This window comes from Schistocerca gregaria, chromosome 6 (assembly GCF_023897955.1).
Source record: "Schistocerca gregaria isolate iqSchGreg1 chromosome 6, iqSchGreg1.2, whole genome shotgun sequence".
In the NCBI taxonomy this organism is placed as follows: domain Eukaryota; kingdom Metazoa; phylum Arthropoda; class Insecta; order Orthoptera; family Acrididae; genus Schistocerca; species Schistocerca gregaria.
In genome coordinates, this window is record NC_064925.1 from 555,462,605 (window position 1) to 555,483,533 (window position 20,929).

At 44.1% G+C, this 20,929-nt stretch overlaps 1 protein-coding gene across 1 annotated transcript in view; it reads left to right on the forward strand.

Annotated features, from left to right (window-relative positions):
- The window catches only part of LOC126278188 (lachesin-like), a 656,873-nt gene that overhangs the window by 621,628 nt on the left and 14,316 nt on the right, over window positions 1-20,929 (forward strand). Inside the window, exons 7-8 of the mRNA XM_049978103.1 lie at window positions 6,118-6,266; window positions 12,591-12,638. Of these exons, the coding sequence (XP_049834060.1) occupies window positions 6,118-6,266; window positions 12,591-12,638 (197 nt within the window). The remainder of the gene's footprint in view (window positions 1-6,117; window positions 6,267-12,590; window positions 12,639-20,929) is intronic.

A 20,929-nucleotide genomic window follows, 5' to 3' on the forward strand; every position in this document is an offset into this window, starting at 1 on the left:
GTAAATGTTACACTTTGGAGATAAAGATATCAAGAAGTTCACTGAAACTTCTAGTCTTCGTTCACCAGCCTTCCTCTTATATTCACATCTCTCGAGAGGTCAGGAGCACATTGTCTGCAAACACATAGTTCATTTATGTCCTACAAGGTTCACCATAAACAATTAATGACGGGTTAGAAACTAAGCAGGAATATACTTTTTTAATGAGTGAATCATTATTTTGAGTATGAACGGATAATAGATGAATGTGTGCAATAACCTCGAGTTTCGTGGTCAGACAATAAGGCTTATTTTTTCCGACTTCGAAACGAGTTAGTCTTGAAGAGTCACGTGCAGTTAGTGACGAGCTGTATCAGCACTACAGTGTGCTATCGACAGGTGATCCCAAATCTCATGCTTATTCCATATCTCCCTCTATTCAAAAGGTTTTTAAAATCTTGCCCCACAAGCTGCTTGTACTCACATTTCATGTTTGCGGAGTAACAGCTCAGCTGTCCGAGATGGGTACCTGATTTACTGTCAAGTACATATGAACTGACGGAAAGTCATCTAATGAAACCGAACTAATATGTAGGGTTTCCAAGGAAGTGTTATTGCCTCTTCGTTGTTCTTAATCTATTTAAACAGTTTACGAGGCTGTCTGTGATATTTGCATGGAGAATATCAGTTGACCATAAACAATACAAAATGGGTATAATTCACATGACTGCTAGAAAGACATTTGGTTCAATTTCGGTCACACAACAAGTAACACAAATTCGTAGGTTGTAAATCTGACTAAACATTTAGAGATACTTACCCGATTGGGTCGATGGAGTGCATCGAAAAAATCAAGAGACAGTCAACTCACTACATATTATCGCGAAATAGGTGAGAGTATGTCGCGAATACGTTACGTGAGCTGGGTGTGTCAGTCTTTAAAACAAAGCCGTTTCTCTTTCTGACTAGGTCATACAACGAAAATGGATTCAAAAATTTTCTCTTCCGAAAACAAAACTATTTTCGTGATTCCAACCAACATAGGGAGATATGATGTCGCGCATATTGGTCGCGCGTTTCGAGGCGCCATGACATGTCACGGATTGCGCGGCCCCTCCCGCAGGAGGTTCGAGTCCTCCCTCGGACAAGGGTGTGTGTGTTCTTCTTAGCATAACTTAGCATAAGTTAGTTTAAGTAGTGTGTAGGTCTACGGACCGATAACATCAGCAGTTTGGTCCCATTGGAATTCACATGCATTTGAACGTATTCGAGAAACGACCATTTTAATAAAACATATGAAATCAGAGCTCACGCTCAAAATTTATGTATTCAGTTCTTACACATGTTGTTTGAGAGTCGAACGGTAGAGCAGCAGTTTGAAAGTGATTCTACGTACCCTGTGCCTAACACTTAAGTGTTAATTGCGTATTTGTGATGTAGGTGTAGATGTAGTGAAGTAAATTCTAGAACGGGCATTATTAATTGATATAAGAAGCAATTAACGGCCCGAATGACATTGTCCATCTAAATACACATAGTTTCTATAATGTCTCTTTAAAAAAGATTTGATACTTAGGAAAAAGACAGATACTAAAATATATTCAAAAGGAGACTTTTTTGCCCAAATTACTACATCTCTAACTGAACATATTTACTTTCGAGAATCACATGAAGACGGTACTCGATTTTTTCCGTTTTCTCTCCAGCATACCATTATCAGTGGTGGAAATGGTATTAGTAATCTTTTTCTTGAGGTCAATGAAAACCTTTACTTATCTCACAGGTATGATAACTTTAATATATCCCCACAGAAAGAAAAGCGGTTAACGATATGACCAGGGAACTGGGTGTCTCCTTTTCAAGTATACAAATATTTCATTCTCGAATATAAGAACAAGGAGTCCCCGAAGTGGTGGTGCATCATCTTGCAGAAAACTGACAGTTCGTAGTTGAGGTCATGTATCACAAGCTCCGACATAGTTGTGGTGCCATCTGCACCATCTAAAAGTTCTGTCAATAACTTGTAGTTAGTGAGATTATGTACGTCCATGTGCACTGGAGGTTTGGGGTACTACGGCCGTTCACTACTGTAAGAAAATAAAACATCTACTACCGTCCTTATGATGTCATTTATTGGTTAAAATTGCTCTGAGCACTATGGGACTTAACTTATGTGGTCATCAGTCCCCTAGAACTTAGAATTACTTAAACCTAACTAACCTAAGGACACCACACACATCGATGCACGAGGCAGGATTCGAACCTCGACAGTAGCGATCTCGCGGTTCCAGACTGTAGCGCCTAGAGCGTGGAATGTCAGATCAATTAATCGGGCAGGTAGGTTAGAAAATTTAAAAAGGGAAATGGATAGGTTAAAGTTAGATATAGTGGGAATTAGTGAAGTTCGGTGGCAGGAGGAACAAGACTTCTGGTCAGGTGAATATAGGGTTGTAAATACAAAATCAAATAGGGGTAATGCTGGAGTAGGTTTAATAAAGAATAAAAAAATAGGAGTGTGGGTAAGCTACTACAAACAGCATAGTGAACGTATTATAGTGGCCAAGATAGACACAAAGCCCATGTCTACTACAGTAGTACAAGTTTATATGCCAACTAGCTCTGCAGATCACGAAGAAATTGAAGAAATGTATGATGAGATAAAAGAAATTATTCAGGCAGTGAAGGGAGACGAAAATTTAATAGTCATGGGTGACTGGAATTCGACAGTAGGAAAAGGGAGAGAAGGAAACATAGTAGGTGAATATGGATTGGGCCTAAGAAATGAAAGAGGAAGCCGTCTGTTAGAATTTTGACAGAGCATGACTTAATCATAGCTAACACTTGGTTTAAGAGTCATAAAAGGAGGTTGTATACATGGAAGAATCCTGGAGATACTAAAAGGTATCAGATAGATTATATAATGGTAGGACACAGATTTAAGAACCAGGTTTTAAATTGTAAGACATTTCCAGGGGCAGATGTGGACTCTGACCACAATCTATTGGTTATGAAATATAGATTAAAACTGAAGAAATTGCAAAAAGGTGGAAATTTAAGGAGATGCGACCTGGATAAACTGACTAAACCAGAGGTTTTATAGAGTTTCAGGGAGAGCATAAGGGAACAATTGACAGGAATGGGAGAAAGAAGTACAGTGGAAGACGAATGGGTAGCTGTGAGGGATGAAGTAGTGAAGGCAGCAGAGAATCAAGTACGTAAAAAGACGAGGGATAGTAAAAATCCTTGGGTAACAGGAGAGATATTGAATTTAATTGATGAAAAGAGAAAATATAAAAATGCAGTAAATGAAGCAGGCAAAAAGGAATACAAACGTCTCAAAAATGAGATCAACAAGAAGTGCAAAATGGCTAAGTAGGTATTGCTAGAGGACAAAAGTAAGGACGTAGAGGTTTATCTCACTAGGGGTAAGACAGATACAGCCTACAGAAAAATTAAAGAGACCTTTAAGAAGTGCAAAATGGCTAAGTAGGTATTGCTAGAGGACAAATGGGAAGTGCAAAATGGCTAAGTAGGTATTGCTAGAGGACAAATGTAAGGACGTAGAGGTTTATCTCACTAGGGGTAAGACAGATACAACCTACAGAAAAATTAAAGAGATCTTTGGAGAAAAGAGAGCCACTTGTATGAATATCAAGAGTTCAGATGGAAACCCAGTTCCAAGCAATGAGGGGAAAGCAGAAAGGTGGAGGGAGTATATAGAGAGTCTATACAAGGGCGATGTACTTGAGGACAATATTATGGAAATGGAAGAGGATGTAGATGAAGATTAAATGCGAGATACGATACTGCGTGAAGAGTTTGACAGAGCACTGAAAGACCTGCGTCGAAACAAGGCTGTGGTAGTAGACAACTTCCATTAGAACTACTGACGGCCTTGGGAAAGCCAGTCTTGACAAAACTCTTCCATCTGGTGAGCAAGATGTACGAGACAGGCGAAATACCCTCAGACTTCAAGAAGAATATAATAATTCGAATCCCAAAAAAAGCAGGTGTTAACAGATGTGGAAATTACCGAACTATCAGTTTAATAAGTCACAGCTGCAAAATACTAACACAGACGAATGGAAAAACTGGTAGAAGCCGACCTCGGGGAAGATGAGTTTGGATTCCGTAGAAATGTTGGAACACGTGAGGCAATACTGACCTTACGACTTATCTTAGAAGAAAGATTAATGAAAGGCAAACCTACGTTTCTAGCATTTGTAGACTTAGAGAAAGCTTTTGACAATGTTGACTGGAATACTCTCTTTCAAATTCTAAAGTTGGCAGATGTAAAATACAGGTAGCGAAAGGCTATTTGCAATGTGTACAGAAAGCAGATGGCAGTTATAAGAGTCGAGGGGCATGGAAGGGAAGCAGAGGTTGGGAAGAGAGTGAGACAGGGTGTAGCCTCTCCCCGATGTTATACAATCTGTATATTGAGAAAGCAGTAAAGGAAACAGAAGAAAAATTTGGAGTAGGTATTAAAATCCAGGGAGAAGAAATAGAAACTTTGAGGTTCGCGGATGACATTGTAATTCTGTCAGAGACAGCAAAGGACTTGGAAGAGCAGTTCCATGGAATAGACAGTGTCTTGAAAGGAGGATATAAGATGGACATCAACAAAAGCAAAACTAGTATAATGGAATGTAGTCGAATTAAGTCGGGTGATGCTGAGGGAATTAGATTAGGAAATGAGACACTTAAAGTAGTAAAGGAGTTTTGCTATTTGGGGAGCAAAATAACTGATGATGGTCGAAGTAGAGAGGATATAAAATGTAGACTGGCAATGGCAAGGAAAGCGTTTCTGAAGAAGAGAAATTTGTTAACATCGAGTATAGATATAAGTGTCAGGAAGTCGTTTCTGAAAGTATTTGTATGGAGTGTAGCCATCTATGGAAGTGAAACATGGACAGTAAATAGTTTGGACAAGAAGAGAATAGAAGCTTTCGAAATGTGGTGCTACAGAAGAATGTTAAAGATTAAGTGGGTTGATCACGTAACTAATGAGGAGGTATTGAATGTGGTTGGGGAGAAGAGAGGTTTGTGGCACAATTTGACTAGAAGAAGGAATCGGCTGGTAGATCACGTCCTGAGGCATCAAGGGTTCACAAATTTAGCATTGGAGGGCAGCGTGGAGGGTAAAATCTTAGAGGGAGACAAAGAGATGAATACACTAAGCAGATTCAGAAAGATGTAGGTTGCAGTAGGTACTGGTAGATGAAGGAGCTTGCACAGGATAAAGTAGAATGGAGAGCTGCATCAAACCAGTCTCAGGACTGAAGACCACAACCACAACAACAAGGACGGCTGTAGGGGTTTCATTTTGTTGCTGTATTTATTGGCATGTTGCCGACGAGAAACGAACTAGCAGTAATCCATTTACCCATAAGCCAACAAGGCACTGACATCTTAGGGACATCTCACTGAAGTTTCTCTAGTTACAAGACGGATCTGTTAATCCCTAAATTTTCACATTGAATGTATTCAATTCTCCGTAAGTTAAAAGGTTGCCTGGTCACTGAAGCGAAGTTGTATGAGGGTTGTATCACCCGCAGACATTAGGTCTGGCACGGTAACAAAAGATTCCAAATGTCTAGTTTTATCATTTGGCTTCAGTTTCTATATCAGTTGGGTTTATTGTGCGTAAAACTGCAATTTTTACTGTACGAGCTCGTGAGCATTTGTATATGGCATATGAAACTATCTGGCGAAAGTGTGGCTAGACTTTCTGGCAGAAAGATCATAGGATTGTCTTAGGCACACGATAATGACCTCAGATGTTGTTGGCCGTCCATTTCTCCTTTTATAAACCAGTCTTAGAAAATTTTTTGTACCATGCACAAATCTAAGTACGTGATACTGAATCTCTTTCGTACTTAATTATGGTTACATTTCGATTCAATAAACCGTTATACCTACATCAACCGGTAAAAAAAATTAACTTATATATACGAGATATTTTAAAATTTTCTGTTCCTCTATTTGTTATAGCACATACACATTGTACCTGCGCAACGAAGCAATATACCAATATACTCGTGTCTTGAGTCACCCCACAGATGCCTGAATGTCTTGTTGTTCGGTTCGTTCCTACTGTGACCATGTTGAGCTTGATTGTCTCTTCTTATGTTGCAGGCCGAAGTACCTGGTACGGGAGAGTCGAGCGTCCTACAAGGTGTACATGTGGCTCGTGGTGAGGCGCTTCAGTCGCAGTGACGTGGGCACCTACAACTGCGTCGCCACCAACTCGCTGGGTCGAGGGGAGGGCACTCTGCGGCTCTACGGTAAGTCCCCGAGTAATAGCGAAGCTATTTTTGGGCCAAAACTGTTCGTTACTATAGCTGAGTCAGCCAGGCTGACAACTAACAGTAGCAGTGGGCTGAGCGTGGCAGTGTCGCGGGCCTGCCTCGTCCAATAATGCACAGCGAGTTTGTAAACGTCTCTATGGCAACGTCTCTGTGTTGTCTCAGCTCTGTAGGCGGTTACTATTCGCGTTTGCAGGTGCCAGCGCTTAGCAGCTGTCAACAGCGCTAGGGGGTGACAGGTATCATCGCACTCCATCTCGACTATAGGCGTGCAATTTATTTAATCGTATGGCTAGGGTCCCCGCCGGGCAGACCATTCGCAGGGTGCCGGTCTTTCAAGTTGACGCCACTTCGGCGACCTGCAGTCGACGAGGATGATAGGATAATGACGAGGACAGCACAACACCCAGTACCTGGGCGGAGAAAATTTCCCCATCCAGCCGGGAATCGAATCCGGGCCCAGACAACTGACAATCCGTCACGCTGACCATTCTGCTACCGGAACGGACGTAGACGTGCAATACCTGAAATGTATTTGCAGTTGCGAATATCGGCAACAATCAGCCGTATAATGGAACGACGACAGTTGAAAATCTGTGCTGGGCCGGGACTCGAACGCGGATATCCAGCTCATCGCGAGTGGGCACCTTACCATTTGGCTATCCGAGCACGACCCACAGCCAGACCCAAATTTCCAAATGCCGTTCATCATGTGTCTACAACCTTTAGTCGTACATCCATGACGTACGATGTTCCTGTGTAGGGGAGACATTTTACTTGAAAGTCTCTAGAAAAATTTATCTTGATATACATTAAATGAAACTTTGTAGAGGGCTGCAAAAATCTTCTACAACGTACCACAACTGCAGCAATTTAGAACTTTAACGAAAAATCTTCAGCAATAATAAAGGCACTAAACGTTCTCACTCCAGGATGTAAAGTTACAGAGGAATTACTTCATAGATGTAGGCTATCACTAACAATGTATAAAAAAGTATGTAATAACATGAGAAAACCAGTAAATGAGAGCATTACGCAGGGTGTCTCATTTAGCTTGGAACAATCATATATTTCGAAAAATACGTGAAGAACGTAACCGTGTTCGTGACGAGAAGTTAATATTTCTAAGGTAATATTTGGCCCTGCCTCCACGGCGGATGAACTTATTAATTTCAAAAGGTGACCTGCTATTTTACTGAAGATTTGGATTCTACACCAAGAAGTACCTAGTGCTCACCCGAAAGTTATTCTTTTTTTTTTCATTCATACTATATGGCGATATAATCGACAAAATTAAGTTTCTCCGATTTTCGTAATTAATTTGCAATAAAAATGTAAGCGTATTTGTTGTACACACAGAAACCTACCACGAAGGAAATACAGAACTACTTTGCGGTAGGAGTAGGTTATTTTCCACACTTTTAGGTGTCCAAACGTGAAAGATTGACGGTATAATCTAATTTTCAAAACTGAATCTAGTTTTTAACAAAAGTGCCAACTGTTTGGAACCTAAATGTTCACACTTTATGGCGAATATAGAGTAGAATGAAATGAGTTGGTTCTTAATGGCAAAAACCAGAAAAATTGAATTTTGAGATTTATAGCGACCTCTATCACAAATGGACAAAAATATTTTGGGTAAACTCCAGGTATTTTTTTGTGCACCATCCGAATCGGTAATAAAATGGTGTGTTTCCATTTGGGAGGGGAGGAGGGCGCAAAGGGGTAGTCAGTTGGAACACAGACGGCCCGTTGGATAATATTCTCTTTTCATCTGCAAACGTCTTTTTTTGTATGATTCAAAATTTCTGGGATGTTTAGTCGTTCCCCATTAAAACAAACATTCTTTATGTTCACTACAAGTTACTAATGACCAGTTAATTTTTACACAACATCAAGAACACTCTGAATATAACACCATACAATTAATATGAGGACTATCCTTCGAGTCAAGACGAATAAAAAATATACTTGTTGACAGGTGAAACATATCCAAGTTTGACGTAGGAACGATTACATGTGCTACAGAACAGCAATATCAAGGAGTGAAGATCATACAAGATAGTTAACAGAAAAAGGAAACTAATTGTAGAATAAATGGTGGAAAGTTTACTTCTGGAACACTGGATGGTATTTTATTGGATCAACAGATTGAGAAAGAAAGAAAAGAATCTGTAAAACACTTATTTTTAGAAGCATCATAAAAATACTATTATTAGAAGCTTCATGACATACTGATCAGAAGTATGGACAGTTGCATCACGGTGAAGAGACTGACGGCGGCTGGGACGGACTTTTGGAGACGATCTGCAGGTGTACCCGGGCGGGAGATGCTCACCAGGAAGGAAATGGATGTCACAAACTCAATTATTATTTTTGTTGAAGGAAAACAATATTTTATGGACATATGAAACAGAAGAGAAATTTGCACTGCAGATCGTGGAATGGCCACCGCCAAGAGGGAAGAAGAGAAAGATACAAACGGCTACATCGATACAAGAATGTCAGGTATTCATTAGAAGATAAAATAGTGAAGAAAAGTCATGGAGAGATAGGAAAGAAGTGGAGAATCAAAATAAAATATGAAGGTGTACTCTTGGGTTGTCGTAAAATGGAAATACTTAGTAAAACTAGGAATAATAATAATACGATCAACTTGCAAAACGAACCACAGTACAACAATGTGACTGTGAAACCATGAAACCTCTGTCGATGTTGAAACGGAAATCAGGCTGTTTCATTAATTTTTCCAATCACTTGTGAATGCTGTAAAACAAAGAGACCCATTCTCTAAGCTGCTAAAAACGAAAATTCTCTCGGAAGCTATTACGTAACGAAGGGTGTCGTTTCGACCAGTACGAAAACACAAAAAGCTTACAAATCATGCTGTATGAAACTGAAATGTTACATATCACATTCCAACTCAACAAACCAAAACATCTGTAATCATCGCCGCTTTGCTTTAGCTTACGAGCAATAAATTGGAAGATAATAAAGATGGATGATTCATAAGGAATGTCATAATGGATCCAACAGCAGGAATTGTAATGTTTATTTACAATCCGACAACTAATTTTGTTAAACCATGGTTTAACACTACATCAAGTTTAAGTAATGTTACTTGGCGTCAAATACAAGTGTTTCCCAGAAAGTAATGGACCGCATTTTCTTTTTTTTTTTTCAGACGAAAGCCATGATACGAACGCGAAACGTATACATTAACTGAATTCTCGTGACATAGCGCGCTAAGTTTCCGTCACTTCCTACAGAGGGAGTAGCTGCTGCACTGTTTCAAAATGGCGTTTCTAGGTCATGTACGTTACAAGCAACGTACTGTCATTGAATTTCTCACTGCAGAGAAATAAATGTGTGGCATATTCACAAACACTTGTGCGAAGTCTATGGAGCATCTGCTGTCGTCAGAAATACAGATAGTAGCTTGGCAAGGAGAGTGAGGTTATCAGAAGGCGGTTTGGAAGAGCTTCACGATTTGCAGCGGTCTGGGAGACCATCCACGGCAGTCACACCTGACATGTTGCAGCAAGCTGATGTTGTTATTCGCGACGACATACGCAATGCGACTCGGCAGTTGGCGCTGCATCTGTCAATCAGCAAACGAAGTGGATGCAGTTTTCCGCACTCTTGGATATACAAAAGGGTGTGCAAGACGGGTCCCACGGTGTCTAACGGTGGATCACATATCATTAGTTTTGATCTGTTGCAACGTTTTGAAGCTGGGGGGGGGGGGCTTCTTGTCCCGGATTGTGACAGGTGATGCAACCTGGGCTCACCATTTTGAGCCCGGAACAAAATGACAGTCGATGGAATGGCGCCATTCCCACTCACCACAAAAGAAAAAAATCAAAGCAGCTGCTTCCGCCGGCAAGAACACGATCACCGTGTTCTGGGATAGTGAAGGTGTGATTCTACATCTACATCTACATCCATACTCCGCAAGTCACCTGACGGTGTGTGGCGGAGGGTACCTTGAGTACCTCTATCGGTTCTCCCTTCTATTCCAGTCTCGTATTGTTCGTGGAAAGAAGGATTGTCGGTATGCCTCTGTGTGGGCTCAAATCTCTCTGATTTTATCCTTATGGTCTCTTCGCGAGATATACGTAGGAGGGAGCAATATGCTTCTTGACTCCTCGGTGAAGGTATGTCCTCGAAACTTCAACAAACGGCCGTACCGAGCTACAGAGCGTCTCTCCTGCAGAGTCCTCCACTGGAGTTTATCTATCATCTCTGTATCGCTTTCGCCATTACTAAATGATCCTGTAACGAAGCGCGCTGCTCTCCGTTGGATCTTCTCTATCTCTTCTATCAACCCTATCTGGTACGGATCTTACACTGCTGAGCACTATTCAAGCAGTGGGCGAACAAGCGTACTGTAACCTAGTTCCTTCGTTTTCGGATTTCATTTCCTTAGGATTCTCATTGATGTGATGCCAATAGGCAGTACCATTAATTCAGAAGTATATGTCAACACATCAACAAAACTGAAGACGCACTTCGGGCGTCAAAACAAAACGGGAGATGCTTTCCTGCAACACGATAACACTCAGCCCCACACAAGTCTGAGGTCTGCTGAACACATCTCCGGGCAGGGGTTTGCCAGTGTTACCCCATCCACCCTACAGCCCTGACCTAGCCCCCTCTGACTTCCACTTTTTTGGGCCTTTAAAAGGCGCCATTTGTGGAAAACATTTTTAGGACGAAGTAGAGGTGATTCTCACAGTGGACCAATGGCACCGTCACCAGGACAAGGTTTGATACCGACAGGACACACACCCTTGTTTCGCGCTGGAGGAAGGCCGTAGAATGGGATGGAGATTGCATGGAAAAATAAGGTGTGTACGTGAAACTCCGTTCTTTCGTGTGTGTAATGCGACGCATTACTTTCCGGGAAACCTCCTACATCATCAGATTGATTTTCGGTATCACTCATATACATAAGCGTCTGTTACACATTTGTGATCACTCACGAAGAGCTGGTTAGCAGTAGAAACACCAACCGATTCAGTCCTCAGTTCATGGTATGGTTTAGGAAGACTATATGTTTAAAATTATTATCGAGCCTGGTGGGCGTGGTGACATGTTACACTTCCACACTAGGCTACGCTCCAGAGAGATACATTCAAAAGTAACCACCCAATACGTACATGTACGGTTAGTGCAATTACATTTTTATTTGAAAAGTGTACTTCTTGCTGTTGCCATTCGGTCGTTTGTACTGTATTTATTTTGGCCATCGTCATATGATTTACTGCTTAAAGAGCAAAACTAATGTTCTACTTTTAAGCCGCGTGTGATTAGCCGACCGGTCTAAGGCGCTGCAGTCATGGACTGTGCGACTGGTCCCGACGGAGGTTCGATTCCTCCCTCGAGCATGGGTGTGTGTGTCTGTCCTTAGGATAATTTAGGTTAAGCAGTGTGTGAGCTTAGGGACTGATGACCTTACCAGTTAAGTGACATAAGATTTCAGACAAATTTGAATTTTATTACTTTTAATGTCACATTTCCTTAATCTAATTCTCTCAGTATTTCCTCATTTATTTCGATTTATCTCCATTCCTCTTGGTTTCCTATTGTTGATATTAATCTTACAACCTATTTCAGGATACCGTACACGTATGAATATGGCTTGAACTGACCAAAACGCACTGAAGACGTGAAATGTTCCAATTTACTTTGTTTTCATTAAATGTTTTCCTCTTGGTAGTGCTTTTAAACTTTGAAATTGACGTATACCATACATACGTTTCTGCATAATGCATAGCTGTGCGCCTCGCTTATCCTACGGCCTTACTCGCCCCCAGCCTCTCCTCCCAAACTCCATTCCCACACTTCCGATGTCCCTCTCTTTCATGAGTACTGTATAAAGAGGGCGCGGAAGTATTCTTATTTTAATGTGACTACGTAATGTGTATGTATTTCATTGACATATTTTATTGAATTTCGTTATGTTAGAGTACATTTCAATTGAGTTTAAATATCATTAAAAACCATTTGTGAAATAATTATGACGTTCGAAGACGTCAGTAAATTGACGAAATCGGTAATGTGAAAACTGTAGTAAATAGATAATCGTGACGTGATAAATTATTATATAAACATTTGTGTTCAAACCAATGACCTTAGTTCCAAAAATGTCATTCTCTACATCATTTGTTCATTTTCGGTTTCAATATTTACTAGCTTCTGCTCAAGAGAGGACGATGCCTACATATCGATGAATGATCAAATTTTATCGTAATTCATTCACGACGTGGAACATTCATCAGTTTTTCTCTTTTGTTTCAGAGATAAAGTTGCACTCGGCGACGGATAACCACGTAGCTGTTGTTGGAGGTACGTAAATATATCTCTCATGCTCTATTTTACAATGCAAAGTTATTGTTTCTGTTTTTGCAATGGTCTGAAAATGTGAGCAAGGAATATTGAAGGCAGGAATGTTAGTGTGGATTAGGAAATTATGTGTGTCTTTTCGTGGTAACCATCGTGACATTTTCTTGGGACAACACAGAAGACGCAAATTGGTTGCCTTCGTTCGTAAAACGAGTCTGTTGCGCTAATCATGTAAGCCACCTCCATCTTTTTCCCTTAAGGTAAACCTAATTTCGATTTTGACAGGGTTCTAAATTATTCTAAGCGAATTCCACTGTGGTACCTAAAAGTGTCCATGCAATATTTCCTTGCTCTTTTCTGTTGGGCGAATGTTCGGTTACAAACACCTCTTGCTTGTATTTACAGTTTATGTTTTGATGTGTCGTATCCCTCTGGTAGAGAAACATACAAAAGTTTGGTGTTTCACAGTTTCTGTGAATAGTCTACAATAGTGTTTAGAAAAAAGTTGCAATCATTTGCAGTCGTGATGCAGATGTATGTATGTATGTGTGTGTGTGTGTGTGTGTGTGTGTGTGTGTGTGTGTGTGTGTGTGTTTTTTTTTTTTTTGTCCTCTCGTTCATGTGTAATCCACAATACACGTAATATATGCAACACTACAACAGTTTATATGTTTAAATAAGATGAAACAACTTCTTGTACTACTTCATCAATCACTGTTATCTGTATTGTTGAGACTGACAGATTCATGCAGTAATTATTCAGTTACGTTGGTAATAATTATCAAGAAGGGTATAAAGTAGCCAGCTGATTTTGAGCAGAGTGGGGAAAATTAGTACACTCTCAGAGCTTTCCAGTTCACTCGAGGCTTATTGTTGCAACCGTGCTTATTGAGTACATGCAATTCTTAAATAAACAGATCAAAAGCACAAACGATTCTTTGGTACCATTAGTCGACCTGTGGTGAAACACTCGTATTAGTACGTTGTGTAGCCTCCACGGGTGGCTACGCAGGCGCTGCCTCTGGCATCGAGTCAACCGTACAGATGGCGAATACAAGTTATGTCATGCCTTTTCGACCTTTCACGTAGTTCTGTAATAGTTGTTGGTTGATGGGTTGCACGAGTCACTTCTCGTCGCATAAAATGCCATACGTGCTCCATTGGAGACAAGTCGTGTTGGCCAGGAAAGCTGTTGCATGTCTCTCAGAGCATTTGAATTTCACGCGCCGTGTGTGGGCGAGCATTACACTCTTGGAACCACACATCACCTTTTGCCAAGAAGGGTAGAAGAACAGGTCGAACAAGATTCTGCACGTTACGAGCACTGGTTAGCATCCCCTCCAGTGACACCAAGGACAACGAGGCTTGTAACTCTTCTCACCTCAGACCATAACACCTGGGTTGAGGCCAGTGTGTCTTGGACGAATCCACTCTAGGAGACAGCGCTCGCCAGGTGTATCTCGGACGCGCAAACACCATCACTTGCAAGCAAGCAGTACCTGCTTTCATCGCTGAAGACGACGGCACGCAATAGGGTTTTGGAGCATATACTGTATTCAAACATTATGAATCACCTCGAAGGGAACGATCTATTGATACGTAATCAGCATGGCTTCAAAAAACATCGTTCTTGTGCAACGCTACTAGATCTTTATTCGCACGAAGTAATGGCCGCTATCGACAGGGGATCACAAGTTGATTCCGTATTTCTAGATTTCCGGAAAGCTTTCGACACCGTTCCTCACAAGCGACTTCTAATCAAGCTGCGGGCCTATGGGGTATTGTCTCAGTTGTGCGACTGGATTCGTGATTTCCTGTTAGGAAGGTCACAGTTCGCAGTAATAGAGGGAAAATCATCGAGTAAAACTGAAGTGATATCAGGTGTTCCCCAGGGAAGCGTCCTGGGACCTCTGCTGTTCCTCATCTATATAAATAACATGTGTGACAATCTTAGCAGTTCTCTTAGGTTGTTCGCAGATGATGCTGTAATTTGCCGTCTAGTAACGTCATCAGAAGACCAGTATCAGTTGCAAAGTGATTTCGAAAAGATTGCTGTATGGTGTGGCAGGTGGCAGTTGACGCTAAATAACGAAAAGTGTGAGGTGACCCACATGAGTTCAAAAACTAATCCGTTGCAATTCGATTACTCGATAAACAGTACAATTCTCAAGGCTGTCAATTCAACGAAGTAGCTGGGTGTAAAAATTCAGTTGGAAAGACCACAGAGATAATATTGTGGGAAAGGCGAGCCAAAGGTTGCGTTTCATTGGCAGGACACTTAGAAGATGCAACAAGTCCACTAAACAGACAGCTAACACTACACTCGTTCATCCACTGTTAGAATATTGCTGCGCGGTGTGGGATCCTTACCAGGTGGGGTTGACGGAGGACATCGAAAGGGTGCAAAAAGGGTCAGCTCGTTTTGTATTATCACGAAATAGGGGAGAGAGTGTGGCAGATATGATAAGCGATTTGGGATGGAAATCACTAAAGCAAAGACGTTTTTCGTCGCGGCGAGATCTACTTACGAAATTTCAGTCACCAACTTTCTCTTCCGAATGCGAAAGTATTTTGTTGAGCCCAACCCACATAGGTACGAATGATATTCAAAATAAAATAAGCGAAATCAGAGCTCGAAGATAAAGGTTTAGGTGTGATTTGCAGAGTAATCATGTAGATGTATTTCGTCATCAAAGCGATCCCCTGACGGCACCCGTCAAATCGTGCACGTCGATGCTGTGGCGTGAGTTGAAAACAAGCTGGAAGTGAGATGCCCCCATAGTGCCACTGATAACAACAGGATCGCAACAGTTCGTGTTGACAAGTCTAGGCTTCGTGCCGCTCTTTTCTGTCCTGTGGTAGCTGCATAATCTGCCACTACTGCGTGCACAGTGGGGGCCGCTACTGAATGGATTTATTAGCATAAAAATTTATTTTTATTTTTCACTTGATGTTCGTTAGTGCCTTCTGCCTGGCGGCTATTTGCAGCGCCTCAGTTGCGTTGCCCAGAACCGGATATAACCTCTTTGAAACTCTCGTGTTGAACCATCAGCAGCTAAATTAACGTGTTGCTGACGAGGTAACGCTACCGAACTGCGCGTCTTCGATTTGGCCAACCAATAGGGAGGCTTGGAGGTTATCTACTGGGGAGTGGAACCGCGGCCAGCGTCTGGGAGCGGACACGTCGTCAACTCTCTTTTGCTGGCAGCTTCCGACCCGACCAGGTGTCCTCCTCTCCTGCTTTCTTGGGCAGCTGCCCATTCAGTCTCGGCCGCTTCTCTAAGCCTGCTTGTCCTTTCTAGGGCATTAAACATTCACAGTTAAAAATATGTTCGATTTTTCGCCTCAACGGGTGCCTACTGCTTTACTCTCCTGGCCAATCCTCACACGTTAACATGCCCTTACAATACGACGGTGCTGCCTAGACATCTAGAACCTCATCTACAGGTGTGACAATTGATACCACCACCGTTGCACACTGGCTCGCCACCTCCAACCTTTGTGGCAATTTTCCGAAAGGACCATCTCGTCATTCCAAAGGGCACAATTTCACCCATGTAAAACTCGCTCTGTTGTCTGTAGGAAGCACCGCCTGCTCAGCTGGGTGGTAAAGTGATCGCCTCCGACGCAAGCGGGCCCGCGTTCGATTCCCGGCTGGGTTGGAGATTTTCTCCCTTCGGAGACTGGGTGTTGTGTTGTCCTCATCACCATTTCATCCTCATCACCTGCGCGCAAGTCGCCCAATGTGGCGTCGACTCAAATGAGACTTGCACCTGGCAATCGAACTTCCCCGGATGGGGCCTCCCGGCCAACGATGCCATACGTTCATTTCATTTCCACTTAGCACGAGTGGGTCTTCGTGGAATGGTTGCCTGCTTGCTTCACTATATTGAGCCGTCGAGCTGTGAGCATTCTCTATTAAAGAGTAGATACAGATGGCGCCCTGTTAGCTGTACCACTACGCTATCTGTTAGCGGACGAGGTTGAAACCTTTATCAGTGACATATGCCACGTTCGGCCAAAAATCGACGTCGCCTTTCCAGATGTACTAACTTTTTCCGGCAGTGTATTTCGGTGATTGAAATTACGCTTCAGCTAATGTCAGGAATCATAACTCATACAATACGGGTGTATAAAAAAGCATACTATAATTACTGCTACTGTTATTACTATTATTTGAACTAAGGTGTGTAGTAGAGGTATGGACTGCTAATGATGACGTCAAATAAGACACTTTTAGCTCGGTTTCAGCATTATTGGCAGTTGTTGGTTAAACATTATTAATTAACGTCACTGTCTGTTCTTTACTAAGGCAGTTTCAGCATATGTGAAGGCAGCCGATACCCTTTAGAACAGATGTTGATGTAACCTTTCTTTTTCATGCATCTTTAGAGTAGCATTGAAGCAGAAATCGGCCAGGCGCAAGTAGAAGTCGCTCGTTGTGGACCTGTACAAACTTAATTGTGTGCATAGATGGTTCATCCCAAAATTATCGACAATGTTCCAATTTCCGTAGTATAAATGTGACATAAAGTTATGGAGCAGACAGGCTACCATTATTATAATAATCAGCAGGTCTCCATTCAGGCTGACTGGGTCGCAATGACAAAAGTCAAACGTCAGACAAGGAATGCTTTTATGGCTCACATGACGCGTTTTGGAGATTGTCCATCATCAGATATCCAGGAGCGATAACTGCATGTTGATATGCGGTTTCAAGTTGCTTGTGCAACAAGCACTGGCCCACTAGTCTCCTCGGTGTCTGATGAATTCCAAAAGGCGTCATAACAGCAATGAGTTTTTCTTGCCTGATGTCTGGCTTTCACTATTGCGATGGAAACTCCAGATAAAAATTTCAACAACGTAGGGACAGACAGATTGCTACTTACGGTATGGGAGACACGTTAAGTTGACGGCGGGCACAGCTGAAAGGCACTTACATACAGCTTCGGCCAAAGCCTTTATCAGCAAAACACAAACACACACCATTCATACAAACAAGGAAGCACACCTCATGTTCCCTGTCGTGACTTTTTAAGGCTTCTTGCCTTGTTTCTTCGTAGGTTAAGCACCCGATACTGTTGACAGCTGCCTATGTGTTTTCTCTCTTTTGTTTCATGAATTTCCCTCTTGGTGTCACTTGTGTTGTTTTCTTCTTCTTTTGATGCTGGTGCATAGTCGCTACTCGTGCAGCACGTCCGGTCAGCATGTCGTCGGTCGCCAGTGGACCTGAATCCCAAGTCCACTGACGAGTCGGTTTTGGCTTCCCTCGCTGCCACGTAGAAGCTTGCCGCTAATTGCCGGAAGCGCTGACTAAGCGGCGGTATTCCGGCGAGTTCATATAATTTCCTCGTGGAAAAATCGGATGGCAGGTGCAGTGCAAGCCTGAGAGCTTTTGTTCTGCACATTCTGGAGCATCTTCACTGAAGTGTCGGCCGCGTTTCCCCAGACTACGGCAGCGTGCTCCAACATTGGCCTAATGAGTGTTAGGGAGAGTGTTCTGCCGCAGTCTGGATGTAGTGTCGACTCTGGGTTCAGCAGCGGGTACAGCAGGCGCATCCTGGCCAGCGCCTTTGCTCGCACCTCCCGAATAAGCGGCTTCCACGGCAGGCGCCTGTCGAGTGTAGCACCGAGTTATCGACCAGTGCATGACCGTGGGGTGGGGCCACCCATGATCTGCACTGACCTAACTTCCACTGGCACCTTCTTCCGCGTGAAAATCGCCACCTGGCACTTGCCTTTGTTGAATTTCAGCCGCTATTTGTGGCCCAAGCTCCGAGATCTTAGCAACCGAGTGGCAGTCGGCAACGCAGCAGTTGCGCGTTCATGCTTCTCGCGAACAGCGCGGTGTCGTCTGCGTATAGTGCCATGTGGACCCTCGGCGTTTTATGGTTATCTGCAGTATAGAGGCAGTGCAGAAGGAGGCCGAGGACGAACCCCTGTGGTACTCCCGCTGTAGTGGGACGTGCTGTTGACGTACCATCGTCGGCTCGCACGTGGAAGGTGCGTTCTTTGGAGGTACGATCGGAGCAGGCTGACATTGGCACCCCATGTACAAGCAATCCGTACAGGAGGCCGTTGTGCTACATGCAGTCGAAGGCGCCAGCTACGTCGAGAAGCACCGTCCCTAGGTACTAACGACGCTCCAGCGCCCCCATCGCCTCCTCCATGAGTCGCAGCAGCTTTTTTTGTGTCGGGTGTCTTCAGCCGAAGTGCTCGTCGGGAAGCAGGCCTCCTTTCCTGGCGTGGCGGCGCAGCCTTCTCGCGTACGGGGGCACACGTTTGAGGTGGAAGGCAGAAGGCTGATTGACCTGTAGTTCTGGGCAAGCCTGGTGTCCTTCCCTGCTTTCGGAATGGCCACTACCTCAACATGTTTCCATGCCGAGGGGTAGCTGGGCCCCTTCAGGGCACCTCAGGCACACGCTCCAGCAGTTCGCAGTGAGCGGGAACGGACCGCAATTAGAACGCCTGGTACCTCAGACAGAATTCAAAACACACCGGACCGAAATTGGAACACCCAGGAGCGGGTCAGGTGGGCGTGGACCTCAGAGGGAACTCCAAGCCCCGCAGCAGACGGAAACGCAACGCCAACGTTCCAAAAGATTGCCGCATGTGGGCGCGGACCGCAGAGGGAACGCCTGCAACCGCCAGTGTATGGGAAAGGCCACAGACATACACTCCTGGAAATGGAAAAAAGAACACATTGACACCAGTGTGTCAGACCCACCATACTTGCTCCCGACACTGCCAGAGGGCTGTGCAAGCAATGATCACACGCACGGCACAGCGGACACACCAGGAACCGTGGTGTTGGCCGTCGAATGGCGCTAGCTCCGCAGCATTTGTGCACCGCCGCCGTCAGTGTCAGCCAGTTTGCCGTGGCATACGGAGCTCCATCGCAGTCTTTAACACTGCTAGCATGCCGCGACAGCGTGGACGTGAACCGTGTGGGCAGTTGACGGACTTTGAGCGAGGGCGTATAGAGGGCATGCGGGAGGCCGGGTGGACGTACCGCCGAATTGCTCAACACGTGGGGCGTGAGGTCTCCACAGTACATCGATGTCGTCGCCAGTGGTCGGCGGAAGGTGCACGTGCCCGTCGACCTGGGACCGGACCGCAGCGACGCACGGATGCACGCCAAGACGTAGGATCCTACGTAGGGGACCGCACCGTCACTTCCCAGCAAATTAGGGACACTGTTGCTCCTGGGGTATCGGCGAGGACCATTTGCAAACGTCTCCATGAAGCTGGGCTACGGTCCCGCACACCGTTAGGCCGTCTTCCGCTCACGCCCCAACATCGTGCAGCCCGCCTCCAGTGGTGTCGCGACAGGCGCGAATGGAGGGACGAATGGAGACGTGTCGTCTTCAGCGATGAGAGTAGCTTCTGCCTTTGTGCCAATGTTGGTCGTATGCGTGTTTGGCGCCGTGCAGGTGAGCGCCACAATCAGGACTGCATACGACCGAGGCACACAGGGCCAACACCCGGCATCATGGTGTGGGGAGCGATCTCCTACACTGGCCGTACACCTCTGGTGATCGTCGAGGGGACACTGAATAGTGCACGGTACATCCAAACCGTCATCGAACCCATCGTTCTACCATTCCTAGACCGGCAAGGGAACTTGCTGTTCCAACAGGACAATGCACGTCCGCATGTATCCCGTGCCACCCAACGTGCTCTAGAAGGTGTAAGTCAACTACCTTGGCCAGCAAGATCTCCGGATCTGTCCCCCATTGAGCATGTTTGGGACTGGATGAAGCGTCGTGTGACGCGGTCTGCACGTCCAGCACGAACGCTGGTCCAACTGAGGCGCCAGGTGGAAATGGCATGGCAAGCCGTTCCACAGGACTACATCCAGCATCTCTACGATCGTCTCCATGGGAGAATAGCAGCCTGCATTGCTGCCAAATGTGGACATACACTGTACTAGTGCCGACATTGTGCATGCTCTGTTGCCTGTGTCTATGTGCCTGTGGTTCTGTCAGTGTTATCATGTGATGTATCTGACCCCAGGAATGTGTCAATAAAGTTTCCCCTTCCTGGGACAATGAATTCACGGTGTTCTTATTTCAATTTCCAGGAGTGTATATAACTGACTAGGTCCACTCGAGGAGCAGTCTCAGATCGCACCTGAGTCCGGCCGAATACGTTCATAGTCTTTGTTGACCTGGAGAAAGCGTTCGACAATGTGAAATGGAGGAAGATGTTCGAAATTCTGAGAAAAGTAGGGTTAAGCTATAGGGAAAGACACATAATATATAATACGCACAAGAGTCAAGAGAGAACAATAC